We start from the raw sequence: 21,924 nt of genomic DNA, 5'->3' as shown, positions 1-21,924 counted from the left end.
GGAAAATAAACATTATTAACATAAATATACACCCTATTAACAATACTTACCTTTACCTGAAAAATAAATGTTAATTTACACCCTAAACAACAAAATACTCACGTCCATCTATAAAAACTACATAAACTCATCAAATACAAACACCAAAATTTGAAAAAAGCACATCAAAACAAACAACACATAGTCAAAAATTATTTACAACTACAATTTTAATAAAATATAATAAATATAACCACAAAAAACAATTATTAAAAATCCTGCTCTCCCATTGGCTGATATTCAAATTCAAATTCGAAGGATGCAGAGCAGGACTCTCTGACTGTGTGTCTGCGAGGGAGGGGCCTGAGCAGAGGTGCTGAGGGGAGATACACACGTCTCTCCTCACTCTCTCTTCGCCCTTCGACCAGAGCAGACGTCTCACTAGGAGCAGACACACACACACGTCAGTTAGAGAATATAGGAGAAATAGCTTTTATTTTGTTTTTGTTTTAAACAGGCTGCCTGAAGAAGACCCAGATTCGGGTCGAAACGTTGCAACAAAGCCTGTTATTTAGTTTATCTTTTTCACAACTCTTTTATTTTACAACCCAAATTGTGGTTTTATTTTATTTTCATTTTATTTTCAAAAAAAACAAAAAAAGACCAAAAAAAACAAAAATATATAGATTTAACCTAACACTTACCTGTTAAAACATGAGGGGATATAGTGAGGACGCTGGCTGGACCGAGGTTCGCTACCGCCGTGGCCGGCTTGACCACCGCGGAGAGGTGCGAGCCTGGGCTTACAGCCGCAGCAGACGTCACTCTCCCCCGTACGGCCGTTCACGCTCTGGCCCGGGACAGAGGCCCTCCTACGCCTCTGTTACCCGTGGCAGGCGTGGCGAAGGCTTTCGCCAAACCTTTGACCAAGGCTACAAGCCACAATTTTTGGAAACCCGGGCTCCTTACGGACCTAGAACAAACAACACAAATAAACACAAGCAGTTCACGAAGACACAGTACAACAACAAGTACGTGAACAGCAACAGAAATGCATACAACAACAGAAATACATACAACAACAGAAACACATACAACAACAGAAATGCATACAACAACAGGAACACATACAACAACAGAAACACGTACAACAACAGAAACACATACAACAACAGAAACACATACGACAACAGAAACACATACAACAACAGGAACACGTACAGCAACAGGAACACGTACAACAACAGGAACACGTACAACAACACGAATAGGAACAATCAACAACAGCGTGGCGAGGAGGAACGGTCGGACGACCCCGACTTTGTTGGGAAGGTGCGTGTGATACACACGATCATTAAAACTGTCCACCACCTGAAAAACGTGTCGGCGGACGAACCTCCCTCTGCCATCGCCAAAATGGGACAGTCGCTGGCGGACAACATCAAGCCAGCGGCCCCCACTCCTCACACGCAGGCACTGATAGAGGGGAACGCTAAGAATTGGGCCTTCACCACGGTCCTGATTCTTAGAGACCACTATCAGGGGGTCATGGAGCAGGAGGTGGGGAAACTCACCCACATGTCTGCACACCACTGGCGGAGGCCCTTTGAGGTGGCTTCATCCTGGGCCCGCAGAAACCTGGGTCGCCGCCTGGAGGAGGACACATTAAAGCAGACAGAGGCTCTGTTAGTGGCTGGGGTCCCACAGACCACAGACACACACACACCCACACTCACACAAGCACCCACACACACACCCACACTCACACAAGCACCCACACACACACCCACACTCACACAAGCACCCACACACACACCCACACTCCAAACCACACTCACACAAGCACCCACACACACACCTACACTCCAAACCACACACACACAGGCACCTACACACGCAGCTCCAATCACACACACACCCTCACCTGCACCAACTCAAACAGAGTGCGTGCCCCCCACCCTCGTCCCCCCCGTCCCCCTCGCCGTGACCCCTCCTCGGGATAACGTCATGGTCGTGAGGGCAGACATTGTCCCTCAGCGCCCGACTGTGGTGACCTCCGTGGCCACCATGACGGAGCCTGCCCGGGGAGACTGGTCCCCGGTGATGGGAGAGGACATCCCCCTCCCCCCTGCTCCTCAGGAGACCTCACCTAAGGCCCAGAGGACCACACGCACTCCGGCCAGGGTCGACAGACCACCAAACCCCTGTGTGTTCGAGGGCTTGGACGAGGACATCAGTCCGAGTCCTGCCCTCGTGCCACCTTCGGGCAGACTGAGGTCAGCTGTCCAAAAGAAGCTCAGTCTGGGGCCAAAAACAGCGGCTCCTGAAAAAATAGCACCCCCCAAAACAACAGAGACACAAACACACACAGACAGCACTCCACAGACACCAACATGCAGACCAAGCAGACACATAAACACAAGAAACAAAATGAAGGACTGGAACCTCAGTGTGACGAAAAAGTGGCTTATCATGGGAGACTCGAACGTCGCCAGAATCCCACCCTGCGACATCGAGGGGCTGCAGATCGACAGCTTCCCAGGGGCCACCTTCAGACACGCTGAGGCCATCCTCTCCAGGACCATCGTCTCCGCCACGGTGGAGAAGGTGATCCTGTCCTTCGGCCTGAACAACAGAGGCCAAAACATACAACAGACAACAATTAAACAAATGCAGGCAGCAGTGAGGGCTGCCACCCACAAATTTCCTCAGGCGGAGATTTGGGTACCTTTAATTAATTATTCTGGGGCCCTGCCTGTCTCAGAGATGGATGCCCTCCTCCGCCTGAACGAGTACATCCAGAAAAATCAAAAGTACATCCCCAAACTCCCCAACAGCTCCTTTAAGACAGTGGAGGACAAAATCCACTGGACGAAGGACACTGCTGGTCTCATGCTGCAGCATTGGGGCCAGCACCTAAACTAGAAATCCCCAGAAGCCTGCACGCACAGGAGGGGACTAAAAATGTTTTAGTTCTGGCCAAAAAATTCACACCGACGACCCCACAATTGACCCTGCTTAACAGGGGACTAAATTTTATTCCCACTAAGGGCAGCAACAAAAATCTCATAGAACAGAGCAGATTTGACTTACAGCAATACCACAGACAATTAAAATTGGCCTCACACTTCCAAAATAAACAACAAACAGAGCCCCCTAAATTTACCCCATCCTCCACATGGACTCCCCCTGCTGGCACGCTACCGCCAGAGCTCACTGCCCTCATCACAGCTGATGTCAGTCATTTTGATCAGCACTTCAGACTCAGCCACAATGAGCCAAACCTCAGCCCTGAGGAGGTGGCTGCACTAGAAGAGCTGAAAAATAATAAAAATATTGTTATCAAGCCGGCTGATAAGGGCAGTGTAGTGGTCATCATGGACAGGGAACAGTATCTGTGGGAGGGGTATAGACAGCTTAACGATCCAAAATATTATTCTAAATTAGTGAAACCAATATTTCCGGACACAATTAAATTAATACAAAAAATTATAGAAAACCTGTACATTAAAAAATTTATAAATTTCAAACAAAAGACTTACCTTATGGGCGCACCTGAACCCAGGCCCAGGCTGTTCTATATGCTTCCCAAAATACACAAAGATCCTGCAAAATGGAGTAGGCCACACGAAATCCCTCCAGGCAGGCCTATTGTGTCGGACTGCAGCAGTGACACATACAACACGGCTGAATACATCGACTTCTTCTTGAACCCCCTGTCGACCAAACATGAGAGCTACATTAAAGACACATATCATTTCGTTGAAATTATTAGGAGCCTCCACATCCCACATGACGCCATGTTATTTACTATTGACATTGACAGCCTGTATACTAATATTGACACACAGGAGGGCATACAGGCTGTCAAAAACACATTCTATAAATTCAAAAACAAAAAGAGGCCAGACAAAGAATTGATTCAGTTATTAGAGATTAATTTGACTAGGAATGATTTTGTTTTTAATGAGGATTTCTTCCTCCAAATTAAGGGCACGGCCATGGGGAAGAAATTTGCCCCGGCATACGCCAACATTTTCATGGCTGAGTGGGAGACATCAGCCCTGGCCTCCTGCCAAAAGAAACCCCTCCATTACCTCAGATATCTGGACGATATCTGGGGTGTCTGGCCCCACTCAGAGGAGGATTTCCAAGTTTTTTTACAGACCCTGAACACCCACAACCAGTCCATCACCCTCAAATCCACCACCAGCTACACCTCGGTCGACTTCCTGGACACCACCACCTACAAGGGAGCGGGGTTCAGTGAAACAGGCAGGCTGGATGTGAGGGTATTTTTTAAGGAGACAGACACTCACGCTCTGCTCTTTAGAACCAGCCACCATCCCAAGCACACCTTTGCTGGGCTGGTGAAATCTCAGCTCCTGAGGTTTCATAGGATTTGTAGTGACAAAGGGGATTTTAAGCAGGCCACAAAAACGCTGTTCTCAGCTCTGGCCACTAGAGGGTACCCTCGCTCCTTTTTAAGGAAAAGTCTCAAGACTTTTCTGGAGAAAAGGCCAACACAGACCTCTCCAATCCTCCCCTTTGTCACTACATTTTCCCCGTCAACTGTGAAGCTTGTGAGGGTCATTAGGGGTCATTTCACCTCCTTTATGGCAGACACACAGGGGCTGCAGGAGAGGAGGATCATTGCAGCCTTTAGAAAAAATAGGAATCTCCAATCCTATCTAGTGAAGGCTAAACTGCCGTCTCTGTTGACCTCTGCACCCAGAGGTCACAGACAATTTTTCAAGCACCAGACATGGCTGCAAAACAAACACACAAAAACAATTTTTCACTGTCAGCTGCGGGGAAGCCCTCTCACCAGGAATTGTGTTTACCTGGTTACCTGTGCCACCTGTGGGGCAAAGTATGTTGGGGAGACAGGAAACACAATCCTGGTGAGGTTCACTCAGCACAGACATAATATTTTAAGGAAGAAGGAGACTCAGAGGCTGGTGGTGGGACACTACGTCCTCCACGGATGGGACGCGGTCCGTGTCTCTGTCCTGGAGGCCAACCCCAGATGGAGCGTGGCTCAGAGGCGGAGGTCCGAACGCCTCTGGATTATGAGGCTGGGCACGCGACATCCCCACGGCCTCAATGAGAAGTAGGGCATGGTCTCTCTGGGGAGCTGTGATGGCCAGCGCACTGGATCGGGTCCCCTATCCCTAACCCTAACCCCTAACCCTAACCCTAACCCTTCCCCTAACCCTAACCCTAACCCTAACCCTTCCCCTATCCCTAACCCTAACCCTTCCCCTATCCCTAACCCTAACCCTTCCCCTATCCCTAACCCTAACCCTTCCCCTAACCCTAACCCTAACCCTAACCTTTCCCCTATCCCTAACCCTAACCCTAACCCTTCCCCTAACCCTAACCCTAACCCTTCCCCTATCCCTAACCCTAACCCTTCCCCTAACCCTAACCTCTAACCCCTAACCCTAACCCGATCCCAAACCCCAACCCTAACCCCTAACCCTAACCCTAACCCTAACCCTAACCCTAACCCTAACCCTAAACCCTAACCCTAACCCTAACCCTAACCCTAACCCTAACCCTAACCCTAACCCACGCGACATCCCCACGGCCTCAATGAGAGGTAGGGCATGATGTCTCTGGGGAGCTGTGATGGCCAGCGCACTGGATCGGGTCCCCTAACCTTAACCTTAACCTTTCCCCTATCCCTAACCCTTCCCCTAACCCTAACCCTTCCCCTAACCCTAACCCTAACCCTTCCCCTATCCCTAACCCTAACCCTTCCCCCATCCCTAACCCTAACCCTAACCCTTCCCCTATCCCTAACCCTAACCCTAACCCTTCCCCTATCCCTAACCCTAACCCTAACCCTTCCCCTAACCCTACCCTAACCCTAACCCTGACCCTAACCCTAACCCCTAACCCTAACCCCTAACCCCTAACCCTAACCCTAACCCTAACCCCTAACCCCTAACCCTAACCCTAACCCGATCCCAAACCCCAACCTTAACCCCAACCCTAACCCTAACCCGATCCCAAACCCCAACCCTAACCCTGACCCTGACCCTAACCCCTAACCCCTAACCCTAACCCTAACCCCTAACCCCTAACCCTAACCCTAACCCGATCCCAAACCCCAACCCTAACCCCTAACCCCTAACCCCTAACCCTAACCCGATCCCAAACCCCAACCCTAACCCTAACCCTAACAGTTCATTTCGTGGCACCCCTTCTGTTTTCCATTTGCCCCTAACCCTAACCCAATCCCAAACACCAACTCTAACCACTTTTCAGTCAACTTGATTCCATTTTTTTTTATTTTTACATTTATTCAGTGTTCTTTGTTACATTGTTTATCAGGAATGTGCACTTTGGCTTTTTTTGGTTTGCTTATTAATTACAATTATTTAACATAACATTAGACAAACAAGGTGTTCAGAGGGACATGGAGAGGATATTTTTCTTTTTTGAATAAGACAGGACAACATCGTCATCTCATTCCCTCATCTCAGAAATTCTACATTTTGTTGTCCTGCAAAATACTACAGACAATACCAGCTATTTGAAGCAGCAATGACAGTTCATGAACCCTCATAAACTCTGCAGGTATCAATGAGTGTGTGAGAGTGGACATCGAGAGTCAGTCAGAGACACTTCATGAAAAATACAGAAACAGCTCTATACACAAAAATTATATTTCCAAGAAGTTTTTTGACCTCTTTCTTGTCATTTTTAAATTATGGTTTGATATAAATGTTCTACATGATAAAAAATAAATAACATGACAATAACATATTTAAAACAATATGTCAAACTACTGACATCAAATCCAGATGTAAAAATATGTTGAATAAAACGTTTTTCCTGAAATAAAATACTGAACTCTATCTTTAAGGCACAGTAACATAAAAACTCTTTTTTTTCTGTTACAAGCAAGTACAGCTAACATTAGCATTCAACAAACCCCATCTAAAACTACTGTTTGCAAGATAAGGTATAAATTATATGCTAACATTATCACAATAATAGATATTATCTCACTCGCAGCAATATCAAGAACTTGTTTGATATTTGTGTTAGTTGTGTTTTCTCAGTACTGACCTACATATCAAATTATTTAACAAACAATGGAAAAAACACTCTATTTGACATTTAGTTTCTCCAATGGAAAATGATATTTTTGTTTTTTCCACTTATAAAAGTCTGAGACCCAATGATTGGCTAATCCACCAGCTAACAAGGGCAAAAACAGGAGACATTCACCCTCTATTTTCATCTTTGAGGTCAATATTTCTTTAAATTACATCAATCAATACAACTTATCTTTAATCCCTTAAACACTTATTGGAGACACACTCCTCAAAAGATTAACCCTATCAGTTATTTATATATTTTTGTCTACATGTCATATCTTTGAAGAATATGGTCTTTTTGCTGCATTTTATTAAAGTGCAATGATATATATTATTGAATGTCATCATTTTAAGAGCTGAGTGTTGCTTCCTGCAAAACATTGAAAGATGGATTTTGAAAACTTCTCCATAAATAAAGATTTAATGGTTACTATTGTTGTTTTAATTGAGCTTCTTTATGATGTCTGTTAAATAACATTTCCTTTCAAACACATCTCTAATTCCTTTCAGATGGAAACAGTTCATGTAATCAATCCCATTTTCATCAAGGGGATATTATAATGACAAAAAAAAGCTGTAACCAGTAACCTACATCACCCATCTGAGAACAATTACAAATTCATTTGCTTTTTCAAAACGTCTTTCACCTTACACTGAACTAACAGTTACCCAAATGCTTCCATGCATGCAGAAGTAATTTTACACAGAGACTCTCTGAAGGCTGAACTACTGTTCTTCACCTCACAGAAAAGTTCCTTGCCAGTGTGAGGACGATAAAATCAGAAAAAGAAAAGTTAAAAGGTTTCTCATCCTGTGCAGCTTGATTTCAGTCTGTCAATCTGTATCATTCAAAACCCACTAGTGTTGGCAGGTTTATGAAGGTTGAGTGTATGGAAGTGTGTTTCTGATCCTGGAGTGATGAAGCTGTAAGCTGCATATGCCACAGCAGAGCCCACCATCAGGCCAGTCATGTAAGAGACTGTCATAGTGTTTCCTAAAAAAAAAAAGGAGAAATTAAAGACAACGATAAAAGACAGATGATCTAATGACAACATTAGCATTTCTTCATGAGCAAAAGCACCTGACTAACATGCTAACTTTTAGCATGTGTAATGTTGCTCATGAACGAAAGGGTCAACAAACTAAGAAGCTCCATCCATATTGGATTCCATCAGACGAGCAGTCTCAACACATTGCTGTTTTTAGGTACCTGAATGAAATTACACATTTTAATGTAAATATGATCTCACTTCAACACAGCACTTGGCTAAAAAGATACATTCTTTTCTAAGATGTTTGAGAACTAAGTTTTTATTTGGGACATTAATTTATTGAATGCAGGATCAGCTGTGTTGGAGCATTTTCCCTCCAGACAATACACATGTGGGAACAACATCTTGAAGCCCGGTGAGCACTGGTGGCTCTGTGTTTTAATTTTTGGATATTTTGGTTTTCTTCTTCAAGGAAGTTTTAGTTCCATTTTTGTTTAAGAAAATGAATTGGTGTTTGTCATCAGCACTTGGGTCCAGTTTATAGCTGTGACAATATTAAGCTGGTATATTCCCTAACATTACATCCTTATTTTGTGTGATGTCACCTTTTAAATATTTGTATTAATCTCTCCCTTCCTTTATTCATGTTATTGTTCTTAAACTTTTTATCTATTTCGACATTTTTTTATATTTATTCTATGACTCACCTGTAATGTGTTGTCAACTCCTTCACTTTTATATTACTACCCCAGCTGATTCACATTTTAATTTTATTAGTCTTTAGTTATTATATCTTTTAGCCTTTATGCCTGTTGAACTGTCTTATATTTTCTATTTACTAATTATTTTATTCTTATAAATATTATTTATGTAGGGTCAGTGTCTTGTTCCTTTGTAACATACTGTTTTATCTAAAGCATGTTTATTTGTACTGTGGTAATCACTTCTCATGTTCCTCTCATTAGATAGCAATAGAAAATATGAAAAGAACCATAAAGTGATGGGGAAGTGCAGTTCATGCGAACCCCCTATCTGGAAAGCAATGAGGATTCGGTTCTTTCTGTGGTGAAGTATAGTGTAGTCTTTTGTTCCATACAAAGTGAAATTGAGTAAAACAGTCATCTTAGGCTCAAATTGAAGCTTATAAATTGTCAATCAAGTGCTTAAAATGAATATATTCCATAATTGTTTGTTATTTTCTTGTTTTGAGTGATGATTAATTCAAATGTAATGGCAGAAAGCACCAGAATCTTATTTTGTTACTTTCACCTGTATGCCAGGATACATTGTGCCATATTTCATATTTGTTCGGCTATTGATGCATTTTAATAATAATACATTTTATTTCTAAAGCACTTTACATTTTTCAATCTCTAAGTGCTACAGGGTTTAAAAGTATAAAAGAGTAATTTAATATCATTTGTGACCTTACATTGTCTTCTGAAAATAATTTTTCAGTAGTTATTTTGACCTTGTGTGAGAGGTTAGGGTTAACCACTGGCCACAGAACTCATGTATTTATACCTGCCAGTTCCCTCTGTTCAGGCGGCACTTTTCCAGCAGCCTGGATCATAGGAACAGACCCAAAGTACCCGTTGGTGACTCCCATGAGAAGGGAAAAGAGACAGGGCCAGGCAGGGTGAGATAGGGTGGGAGAGCTGGCCGGGTAAACACACATGACAAATAGAGGGATGAAGACAACTCGCAGGCAGGAGAAAAAGAGCAGGCGACCTCCAGACCAATCATATGGCAGTGCTGCAAGGATCTGAAGACAGAGGAAGGAAGCTTCATTATTGAGTCTCAATATTAAAGATTCAAATTATCTTATTGATCTAATGTTTTGTTGTAATGAAAATTAAATTTGAAGTCTGAATCCTAACCCTCAGTTCAAACTTAGAAGACAATGGTTGGAGATGAAAATCTGTGAACAAGCTTCCAACTTCCTTTCGTTGAAGCTTGGTCCAGACTAATCTGATATAGTATGATCAATAAAAAATAATAATAATAATAAAAAAAAAATAAAAAAAAATATATATATATATATATATATATATATATATATATATATATATATATACAGTTTTTTTTCACTGAAAAGATCCTCATAAATAATGACTAGCAAGTGAATCTTAATAAATACAAGTTTTATAAGAGGCAAATAAAAGTATGTAATGTTTTATTTACATGTCTTGTTTATTCTTCTTCATGGGGTACAAAACATGCACCCACCTTTCCAACAAAGTCAGACATGTTGAATGTGGCCATGATGAGGATGGGGAGCCATTCCCCTAACTTGGGGTTTCGTATCTCTGACTCAAGGCCAGGGAACAGACACAGAGTGATGCTATAGGTCACCGCTATGGACAACATGTAGGCCCAGATCACACGCGACACCACATAGCGATGTAGGATCATATCTGGTCAGATAATAAAGACAAACAGGGTTGTTTCAAAACCAAGAATATCCTACTCCTTCTAGAAATCCTCTGGGATCACATTTGAAATTGGTAGTTAATCTGTCAAAGTGAAAGGGTAATTAAGTAGAGGACACAGGAATAAAACAGGGAGTACCTCGGACACCGGGCCAGCTCTTCCTTATCTTGGCTTTTGGGGCATCAAAACGAACATACGTCCCACCTGTGATGTCCTCAACACCTTCCTCTGTGGGGATTGGACCTGTACCTCCATTTCCCTGAAGACAGACACACATTGAGGGTTTCCAAAAAACAGAATGCATTCCTGGACCAATCCAATTTCTGATTAACAATTATTTTTTAACATGACAAAATAGGCATACAATGCCCACCAGACATTCACTTTAAAAAAAAACACAGGAAAAAAAACCTGTCATCACCCCACACCATCTGTCCTTGGTTGGTAATGTACAATAACAATCCTTGATCTTTAGTGGACAGAGCATTTAATACTGCAGCCATAACATCATTACCAGTAACAATAATAACACGTCAGACAAATAACTTGAAAAACAGGTTTAGTCAGCATGAGTAAAAAAAATAACAGATATATATATATATATATAACCCTAATAAAACAAAAAGTCCAAAATTGTCCTTATGTCATGATAGTAATTAAGATCTTATGTACTCTGAAATAGGAACAAAGAAAATCTTTCATCTGTAGCAGCTGTTAGCCTGTAAAAACTTAACTAATGTCGGATTACGGTTCGTTTTTCATCAACCAATCAAGCCTCTCTACCCCAGACATGCATGAGACCACACTCAAATCAAGAGATGAAATCCACTTCTCAACCATTGGCACTAGTGCATGTAAGTGAGGGGCAGGGCTTTAGAGGGAGCACAGAGGGGTGTGGTGAAGATAGAGAATGGAGAGGATGCTACTTTCAAAATCATGTTAGTTTTTAAATTTAATACCTGTGCCCATATACATAACAGCTGTACCCTCCACATGAAAACTTAAGGTATACAAAGCAAATATAACCATACAAAAGTTGAATCTGCAGTCAAGCCTTTCACAGAGAAAAAAATAAAAGAAATAAACTGTACTGGTACGCAATTATCCACAAACACTCAGAGTGTGCATCTCTGCACTCACTGTATCACCCATTTCAGGGGCCTGAAACTTTAAACCTTCCAAATCCAACCTTTAATGTTTATACCCCCCAACAGAGGACCAATCCAATTTGAAAAGCTCAGTATTCTCCAACTCACATAACTGATTGGTTGATAAGTAGGAGTCAAGCTGAGAGTTAACCAATATTGTGACAGCCGTCATGGGTCCCTCCAAGGTGTGGACATATTTAAAACACATCATCTTTAGAAGATGGAAATAATTTCTCTGACATCACAGACAGTTATATAAACAGTACAAACACTCCAGTAAACTACTTAATACATTTTTTTATTACTTATCACTTTGAGTGGTTTGAAGTTGATCCTTTGACATTATTTTATATAGCTGAGTAACCTCTTATGAGAGAATCGCTGTGAGAAAGTAAGGGCTGACATCATAGTGTGGGAGAGACTGGCCTCACACACACAGCAATCCATTAGTTGATGAGAGGGACTTCAGGGCCAGAAGGCACCACTCTTCCAGATTATCTCATAATGGAGAGCACCGCCTTGGTTTCCCATGGCAACCTGAACAAAGAGCTGCGTCAATCAGCCCCCAGACTCAGAACACACACAGACACTTCAGTTACACAAAGGGACATCCCTCACATGATTCTCTTGTACAGGATGATGCACACACACAAACAGCCTGAGGTAAATGGCCTATCTGTGAAGGCTCTGAAGCGTGAATGCCATTTGATGACGGATTTGAGCTCTGCGTGTTATGATTGCTCCATGTTTGAGGAAGAAGAGGATCACCACTGTCATTTCTTTCTCTGTTGTCATCACTGATCTTTGTCTCTCTTGCTTGCTTTAATTAACCTTTCATCTCTAATTCCCCTCAACTAAGTCTTGACTCTCAATTTCTCTGTAGGCCTTCCTTTCTCTCTCAATCCCAGGTTTTCGGTCATCACCTTTATCATTCTCTAACCCAATATTCTTAATTCCAGATTATGTCTCCCAGCATCTCCTCCCTGAGAAGCAGCCTGTAGTTTAAATAAAATATTCCACATTTAAAAACTCAAAATGCACCCTTATCCTGTCTTGTCAACAAGACAGACAGGGTAAGACAACATACACAGATGAGTTTATGTACTTAGCAGCTGTGTTGAATACCTCATTCTGATTGGTCCGCTACATCATTGTGAGTTTAGTATTACAGATTACAAATCGCAGACCATCCACAAAGTTAACATGAAATACTGTTTGACAAACAACAGCATTTAAAGACTACAGACTGAAAGGAAAACTGCAGATAGACAGTGATGATACTAAAGAGTAATGCTAACCAGTCTAGTTTCATTAATTTATCCGCCCACTGAGGGTTCGTGTTAGTTTGTGTAGAAAACTTAATTTCCTCATGTCATTGTACATAAAAGATGTTTAGCTTTCAAGTTTCAAGGTTCAAGCCAAAGAAAAAGGGATACCAGTGGCCTTGTGGTTATTTAGCACACACCCCATGTACAGAGACTGTTGTCCTTGAAGCAGGTGGCACAGGTTTGAATCATACCTGTGGCTCTCGCTCATGTCATTAGCCTTCTCTCTCTGTTTGACTCTGTCCACTGTTATGTGTCTCCAACAAAGGTACAAAAAGGCCCAAATTAAATCATTAAAAAGAAATCATTATTCTCAATTAAAGCTAAAGAAAATGATATTGATAAAAAAAATATATATATTAGTACTTCATATATTTGTTGATTTCCATTTTAAAAAAAGGGTTAGCGTTTAGGGTTAGGGTTAGAGTAAGGGTTAGGGTTTGGGATCGGGTTAGAGTTAGGGTAGGGTTAGGGTTAGGGTTGGGGTTTGGGATCGGGTTAGGGTTAGGGTTAGGGTTAGGGTAGGGTTAGGGTTAGGGTTAGGGTTAGGGTTAGAGTTGGGGTTAGGGTAGGGTTAGGGTTTGGGATCGGGTTAGGGTTAGGGTTAGAGTTAGGGTAGGGTTAGGGTTAGGGTTAGGGTTGGGGTTTGGGATCGGGTTAGGGTTAGGGTTAGAGTTAGGGTAGGGTTAGGGTTAGAGTTAGGGTTAGGGTTAGGGTTAGGGTTAGGTTAGAAAATATGATTTTTTATTTGAATAATTTTCATTTGGAGATATCCCACAGTCGTGGGTTAACTCCCCAATAAATATGTTTCTTATGGTTAACGTCTGTTGGTGCACTGGCTCAGGGGACCAGAGAATCTCATGGTTAAAGTAAGGGTTAGGGTTTGGGTTTGGGATTGGGTTAGGGTTTAGGAGTTAGGGTTAGGGTTTGGGATTGGGTTAGGGGTTAGGGGTTAGGGTTTAGGAGTTAGGGGTAGGAGTTAGGGTTAGGGTTTGGGATTGGGTTAGGGGTTAGGGTTTAGGAGTTAGGGTTAGTGTTTGGGATTGGGTTAGGGGTTGGGGTTTAGGAGTTAGGGTTTGGGATTGGGTTAGGGGTTAGTGTTTAGGGTTAGGGTTCGGGTAAGGGTAAGAGTTAGGGGTTAGGGTTAGGAGTTAGGGTTAGGGTAAGGGTTAGGGTTAGGGTTAGGGGTTAGGGTTTGGAGTTAGGGTTAGGGTTAGGATTAGGGTTAGGGTTTGGGATTGGGTTAGGGTTTAGGGTTAGGGTTGGGGTTAGGGGTTAGGGTTAGGGTTTTGGATTGGTTTAGGGTTAGGGGTTAGTGTTTAGGGTTAGGGTTTTGGATTGGGTTAGGAGTTAGGAGTTAGGGTTAGGGTTAGGGGTTAGTGTTTAGGGTTAGGGTTAGGGGTTAGGGTTAGTGGTTAGGGGTTAGGGTTAGGAGTTAGGGTTTGGGATTGGGTTGGGGGTTAGTGTTTAGGGTTAGGATTAGGGTTAGAGTTAGGGGTTAGGGTTAGTGGTTAGGGTTAGGGTTAGGGTTAGTGTTAGGGTTAGGGTTAGGGTTAGAGTTAGGGGTTAGGGTTAGTGTTTCCCCTAACCCATAACAATACATATTTGTGGGTGAATCACAAATACGTTTATTAACCTAATCTTTTCTTTGTAATGTTAAATGTCTGTGTCTGCATTGAAACGTATACTTGTGGATAGAGTTATTTATACGTTAATTCCAAAACACATTTGCAAATCCTTCTTTGAGCATGTATCAATATTTAAACTGATCTAACTCTATAGATGCCGCTGCATAAAATACTTTGGAACAATTTGTCTGAACTAGTTTTAAAAAATTCTCAGTCAAACATTATTATTGGCCAGAACAAAAGTATATTCAATGTGTCTAAACACAGGGTTTAGTCAATAAACAGTCAACATACTTACAAATCTAACTTCCTCTGAGGTGACATCGTGGTGAACCCGGTATCCCTTCCCATTGTCCAGTGGATCATGACCTTTTCCTTGGGTGTTGCTGGTGTAGTAGAGGACAAATTGTGAACGGCGAACCAGCAGATGGAGCAGAAAGCAGAGCATCTCCATGCTGATGGAAATGAGGAAAAAGATAAGTGTGTTTCTCCTTTCGTCAGAGATCAGCAGCTTGGTGAAGATTCGGGAAAGAGAGATGATGACGCCTGCTGTACCTGAGAGGGACAGACGATATGAGACAGGTGAGAACAGAGACACAGGTGAAAACAGACATTGTTGTGTGTGAGTGTACTTACTCTCTCCAGTCATCACCCCCTGGGTGTATCGTTTGGGCAGCATTCCCATGTAACCATAGAAACTGGACTGCTGCACTGTGGACGGACAAGAAGTTGACAAGTCACCATGATTCCTTGAAGAAAGGTTCATTCAAATCCTTCGCATATACAACAGTCCTCATCGCCATAAACTTTAGTACCAACAATCCAGAGGGAGTCCAGTTATATTGATTTATAATCTTTAATTGTATTAATTTGACTTTTGTGCCTCTTGATATCTTTGAAATGTTTTCACATATACGGTATTTTCCATTCCTTCTCTGGAACATCAAAATTTAACTCTGCTGCTCTGTCATTTTAGAATATTCCAGATCCAAGATTCAGAATGAAGATAAATATTCAGATCATAAAAGTCAGTATTCTTCTTCCATTCATTGCGGAGATTGGCTATTATAGGATGACACTGTACTTCAGACTACATATAACAGAGCAGTTATAGGGGCCAGGGGGAGAAAAGTCCTCATTCCATCTCTAACCAGGTAGGAATTCGTTCAGGTGGCAAACTCCACTGAGCTATATGTCTCAGACAAAAGGCATGGTCATACAGTACAAGCTTGGGGAGACTCATGCCACCTTTACTTGTTGGGACATTAAGTTTATCTGGCTTTATCCTAGGACATAGAGTTAGGGAGAGATATATAATAAGTCATACCTGTACATCCAAAGGCAACCACGCCCACAGACACCAAGTTGACAATATACGCTTCTCGGGTCGAGAACTTTGCCAACCAGACATCGAACACACTGACGAAAACCAGAGGCCCGAGAGCAAAGATATAACCTAGAGAGACACAGACAGGAAGGCAGACATAGTAAGGCTGTGGTTAAATGATCAGACACACATGAACATGGCAATGTCAGAGAGAAAGTGTTGACACACTTCAGCAGCAACTCCTGCTGTTTGTGATAGGATCTATTTATTTATCTTCTGTGTATATGCTCAAGCATATATAATAAGGTGGTTGGTGGAACAGCTTCGCTCATTTTTATGCCAGTCTACAATAAAACAGTGTCTCAGTGACAGTTAAAGTGACTGCATGACATGTAGGAGCATTCAAAACACCTTGGTCTGGAACAGCAAGGTGACTGTTTGATAGTTATAGAAGAAAAACTGAAGATGACACAACATTTTGAAAAAGTGAAAAGAAAAGCTGACAGCTTCTTATGAGTCCATAGCCTTTGGCAAAGTTTGTTTAAAACCATAGTGTATTTTTCACTTTGAAACCATCTTTATCTTGTTGTTCCAATCTGCCTAATGTTTCCAGAGACTAACTAATAAATAAGTACCAGCAGAAGTTCCTGAAGTGAGAAAGCTTTTATGAAAATGTTTGGTCCTCTGACTCACCCACAGTGATCCTGGTGTGCATGCTGAGTCTCTCCACCAGCACGTTATTGAGAATTACAGCTAACAGAGCCACCAAGATGTACGTCAGGCTCATGTCGAACACGATGGACGTGCCTGAAATACAAACGCAACAACCAGAAAACTTAAAGGTGTGTATTCATGTTTTCTCAAAAGGTTCAGTTCAATTTATACTCAGTCATCTGTTCTTTCTTTATCTAAACTAGCATAAACACCTGTATGACTGTTTCATGTGTTGTCAGGTAACGACCAGCATGTTCATGAACATAAGAATAATAATAATAATAATTAATTTTATTTGAAGGCGCCTTTCAAAACACTCAAGGTCACCTTACAAAGCAGAGATTTTTTAAAAAAAGGAAAGGAAAGTTACAATTACATCAATGAAATTAACATTAAAAAGACAAATTACAGGGGTCGCCGGTGGCGCAGCGGCAGTGCGCGCGACCCCAAGTATTGAGGCTCAGTCCTCGCGAGCGAGCGGCCTGGGTTCGCGTCCGGCCTGTGTGCCTATTTCCCGCATGTCTCTCCCCGCTCTCTCTCCCCCTTTCCGACTCTATCCACTGTCCTCCCTCTCAAATAAAGGCAAAAAGGCCAAAAATAAAACTTTAAAAAAAAAAAAGACAAATTACAGAATGTTGTGGATTTATGAGACCGGAAGGGAATGATCACACTGAATATGCCATTTTAAAAAAATGTGCTTTGAGATGACACTTAAAAACGGAGAGAGGGGATCTCTCTCAGAGGGGTCCTGGAGATGATACGAGCTGCAGAGTTATGGACCAGTTGAAATTTATGGATGGACTTGAGAGGGAGACCAAAGAAAAAGGAGTTGCAGTAGTCAATGCAGCTTGTTCACAAGGTTGGGAGTGAGGGATGGGCGGAGGCGATTAATGTTCCTTAGAAGAAAATGTGCAGACCCGGGAACATTAGTGATGTGAACTTGGAATGATAGTGTGCTGTCAAAGATGACACCCAGAATCTTAGCCCGAAAGGAGATGGATGAATATGTTTCATCTTCAGATTCTGCTGCATCGCTGCAAATCAAGCTTTGCCCCTTCCATCTTCAGTGTGTAAAGTTAGGTCACACTAAATCTGAATTTTGATTCATTAATAGAGGTGTGCCACAAGGTTTAGTCTTGGGTCCGATGCTCTTCACCGTTTATGTTCATAACATTGTTTCTTCATTGAGTGATTGTCATGCCCATCTCTATGCACATGACAATATTTTGTATTGTACTGCAGATTCTTTAAAGTTAGCCATCATAAACCTGCAACTTGCTTTAAACTTTGTCCAAAAACATCTCATTAGTCAAAAACTGCTACTTAATGTATGCTATTCTCCAGAGCCAAAAAATAATCACAAGAGTGTACGTTTATCTTCTTTGAATGGCTCAGACATTGAGCTAGTACATGTGTATAAATATCATGGCATGTGGCTCGATAGGGACTTTACTTTTAAGGTGTGACAGAAATTTGGCTTTTTGTACAAAAATAAATCAAACTTTCCATCCATGTGCAGAAAAATAATTATTGAAGATGTGTTATTTTCAGTTTGGGATTTTGGCGATGTCATTTATAGACACGCTGCAGCTTCAACTCTAAAGCCTCTAGACGCCGTCTATCACTCCGCCCTCAAGTTTATAACTGGTGATCGATTCAGCACTCATCATTGTGACCTGAATGAGACAGTTGGTTGGTCTTCTCTTGAAGAGAGGCCCAACAATAATTAATTTCTATATATTTTCAAGGTGCTTATTAACTTCCACCTTACATAACAGACCTCTCGAAGTAGAATTCGGGCACCTTCATGACTTGTTCTTCTGAGTGACACTCTAAAGTCTCTTATGCTTTTACTGAACTCAGCAAATCTGCATTTTCTCCATGAGACTTCTTCCCTCTCTTCCAGAGTTTAGGAATTTGATTTCGAGCCTGTGTCTCCAATTTGAATGAATCATAGTGATTTTTCACTGAATGAGTGTTTGTGTTTTTTGCTTGTTTTACTATACTTTTAATCCAAACGTCATTGGAAATGAGGTAAAGCTCAGTGTCCTTTCAAGAATAGATATTGTTCTGAAATCAAATCAAACAATAACAATGAAACTTGAATGCTGTGATATTGTTGTCACAGGCAGTACGTCGTCACAAAACATGTTAAATGGGAAGGTGTTGAGAACATCTGTCCTGTGGGGGTTTTATAATGTTGGGACTGAACCCTCATTGGACGGCTGCTCATATAAAGCAGGTCTGCAAACATATTTCATGTCAACACCTTGAAACTTGTGGTGCAGGTAGTCCACATCAGTGATGAAGCTGTTGTAGGGAAGAAGAAAGCCAACTCCAGCTAACAACATCGCAAAGTAGATACCATGGTAACGGTCGTCAGGGATTGGCTCCTCGAAGTCTGACAGAGAAGAAAACAGTTAATGTTAACACAAAGAACCAATCGGTATTTGTCAATACACCTGTGTAAAGACTGAAGATAGGATCTGAAGCATATCAGGATAAATTAAGCTAAAGACGGGGCACTGCTAGCTTAGCTTCAGCATTATTAGCATAAGTCTAATATATTTTATCAGAAGGATAGAAATAATATTTATATATCTTAAAATGCCCACAACTTCTTGACAACATATAACATGAAAACATTTATGTATTGTCCATGAAATTTCTGATTTTACTGTTACACACAGACATACAAACACACACACACACAAACACACACACACACACACACACACATGCACAGAATAGAAACACTCTCTCACCGGGCTCAGACAGAGCCAGTACTCCACTCTCTGGGGCGTTTTTACTGATCTCCTCCTCCTCCAGTTGGTACGAGTCAAAGCTGAAGCTCTGCACCACGCCGCTCTCCCTCCTTGCATCCCTCCATCCGATATGTCCTGTATTCCTCCACACCTCACTCTCCTCTGGCGTCTGGACAGGAGTGGGTCTGCGCCGTTCAGGTCCAACCGAGCCCATTTCAGCACTTGAGTTAAAATTCCCCCTTACACACACAAACACTAGCACCCCTCCTTATCAGCTACACAGGGTTGTTCATGTTAAAAACAATCACTGCTTCATGCCTGGAAGAAGAAGGAGACTCCAGCTTATGAGAATCTGCAAATAGACACAAATAAAGATTGGTTAATTGGTTCGTTGATTGATAGGTTAATTCATTAATACACAGTCGCACCTTTGACAAAAGAGTGAACTTTCTTGATTTGTACAACATGTTATCGACAGATAGATGTGTAAATTACCCACAACAAATATGCTAATTTCAGCTCCCATTAGTTTTTAAGTGCATTAAAGGTACAGAATGATATTGATGGAGAAGGCCTGTTCCCATCTTGAAAATGAAATCTAATGGGGATCTTGTAGAGACAATAATCAGAGTTTGAGGCCACAAAGATGAGCAGTTGTAGTTATGTATGAAAATGAGATCTAGTGATACCACATTTGTTTGCAGCAAAGATGATATTCTGACATTATTTGGAAAGGTAGATGTCTCCAGTCAAATTCCAGATCACCATAAATATCGACATGTTGAACATAGTGAACACGATGATTATGCTCAACGTGTTCACAGAGTTCACTGTGTTCACCACATTCAGCAGTTTCACATGTGAGCCTCTCTTTGGCTTCACCTTGGCTCAAGGTTCAAAGGTTTCCTTTGCTTGCAAGGGTGAACAGTTTGTTTCAGCCATAATTATACAAAGTTCAAATGTAAACAATTATCATTTCTAAAATGCCACATGTAAAAAGGGTTAGGGTTCAAACTTCTAAGCCACCGTCAAAGAGCTAGTGTTAGCATGGGTTAGGGTTAGGGCTAACCCTTAGGGCTAACCCTAACCCTAACCCATAAATCTTAAATTTATCTACGTCATGTGATGTATACATATTGACATTCATAATGAGGAATAACATCTCCTGCTCCATGGCACTTAAAAAACACTTCTCCCTTGTCTGGACGTCACACAATGAGGCACAGCTTTTAGGATTTCAGCCCCACAACATGATAACGATTCACACATCTGCAGAAGTTCTGTCACCAGCCTTTAGGGGGCGTTATAATCCCTCCTCCTTCTCGGTAAAAGGTTTCAGCAGGCGACCATTATTTATTATCAGGCTGCAGTCTCCGTTTTTTAATCAAATTATGATGAGTTAAAAAAAACCTTCAGGCAAAAACCATCGAAAGAATCTTCAAATTAAATATGTAAACTCCAAATCGCTCAATATTTTGTTTCTTCTGTTAGAAATCAAAACTGTGGCCAATGACAGAAACGGACAACTGTAGAGGAATACACAAAGATGCTCTCTCTAATGTTAAGATTTTTCTCTACAAAAAAAAGTTAAAACGTCCAAATATAAAACAAGCAATGTTCAAATGTCTTCACTATGTTTTTGTTTCTGTCTGCATCGCACGCGACCACAAGTGCTCGTGCACCCTCTGAATGAAAACCAAACACACAACAACAGGTTATTAACGGACCTTTACCTCCTGTGTCTCTTCACGCTCTCCCGCCTGTCTCTCTTTTCTTTGTTTTTACAGCAGTCCGAGCGGGAGTCCTTTCTGCAGCAGGAGACTCAGAGAGCTGGATGGTGTCTCTGCTGAGTCTTTTATCACCTCTGTCTCCATCAGACTGAACAAACGCTCCGCTACCGACCTTCACAACGCCACATCCAGCAGAGGCAGCTAGAGGAGAGAATGCGAGGGGTGGAGGAGGGGAAGAGAGGAGGGGGAGAGGAGGGGGAGAGGAGAGGAAGAGGGGAGGGGGAGAGGAGAGGAAGAGGGGAGGGGGAGAGGAGGAGCTGAGAGGAGAGGAAGAGGGGGAGAGGAGGGGGAGAGGAGGGGTGGAGGAGGGGAAGAGAGGAGGGGCGGAGAGGAGAGGAAGAGGGGAGGGGGAGAGAGGAGAGAAAGAGCATGTGAACACATAAATCATAAGTCATAAATCTTAACATGCTCCAAATAAAGTTAGTTTTACATTTTCCTGCTTTTACATCAAAAAACATCAAAAACCATCAAAAATAAAAAAAAACATTCATATTTTAAGGACTGTTTAGCCACAGTGTGCAAATTCTGACTACAATATTTCAAAATAAACGTTTATCAAGCGAGACTAAATCTGCAGAGCAATCAGAGTGACTACATGTCTGAATCTTTGTGAGCTACCTTTAGAAAAAGGCGTGCTCACTGACAGTATAAGGAAATATTCTAGTTTTAATTTGAAAAGAAGAAAAAAAAAACATGCAGTTTTTTATC

General features: G+C 41.9%; 1 protein-coding gene across 2 annotated transcripts; it reads right to left on the bottom strand.

The window, feature by feature from the left end:
* Positions 1-7,254: 7,254 nt before the first annotated feature.
* slc29a4a (solute carrier family 29 member 4a) lies at positions 7,255-21,402 on the bottom strand. Of its 2 annotated transcripts, none has more exons than XM_079373011.1 (11): positions 21,154-21,402; positions 19,427-19,778; positions 18,931-19,062; positions 16,641-16,754; positions 15,948-16,076; positions 15,257-15,331; positions 14,919-15,175; positions 10,658-10,778; positions 10,316-10,503; positions 9,611-9,851; positions 7,255-8,088 (listed from the first exon to the last, which is right to left on the bottom strand). In XM_079373011.1, exons 2-11 carry the CDS (start codon positions 19,638-19,640, stop codon positions 7,943-7,945), a joined length of 1,617 nt encoding a protein of 538 aa, XP_079229137.1. In that variant the 5' UTR covers positions 19,641-19,778; positions 21,154-21,402; the 3' UTR covers positions 7,255-7,942. The 2 variants fall into 2 exon arrangements, with proteins under 2 accessions (XP_079229137.1, XP_079229136.1); XM_079373010.1 differs by having other exon boundaries at positions 21,160-21,402.
* Between the last annotated feature and the right edge of the window lie 522 nt (positions 21,403-21,924).

The sequence above is a fragment of the Symphodus melops genome, assembly GCF_947650265.1.
Source record: "Symphodus melops genome assembly, contig: scaffold_211, whole genome shotgun sequence".
Classification (NCBI taxonomy): domain Eukaryota; kingdom Metazoa; phylum Chordata; class Actinopteri; order Labriformes; family Labridae; genus Symphodus; species Symphodus melops.
The sequence above is the reverse complement of the archived record's forward strand: the minus strand, read 5'-3'. Positions and strand labels throughout refer to the sequence as shown.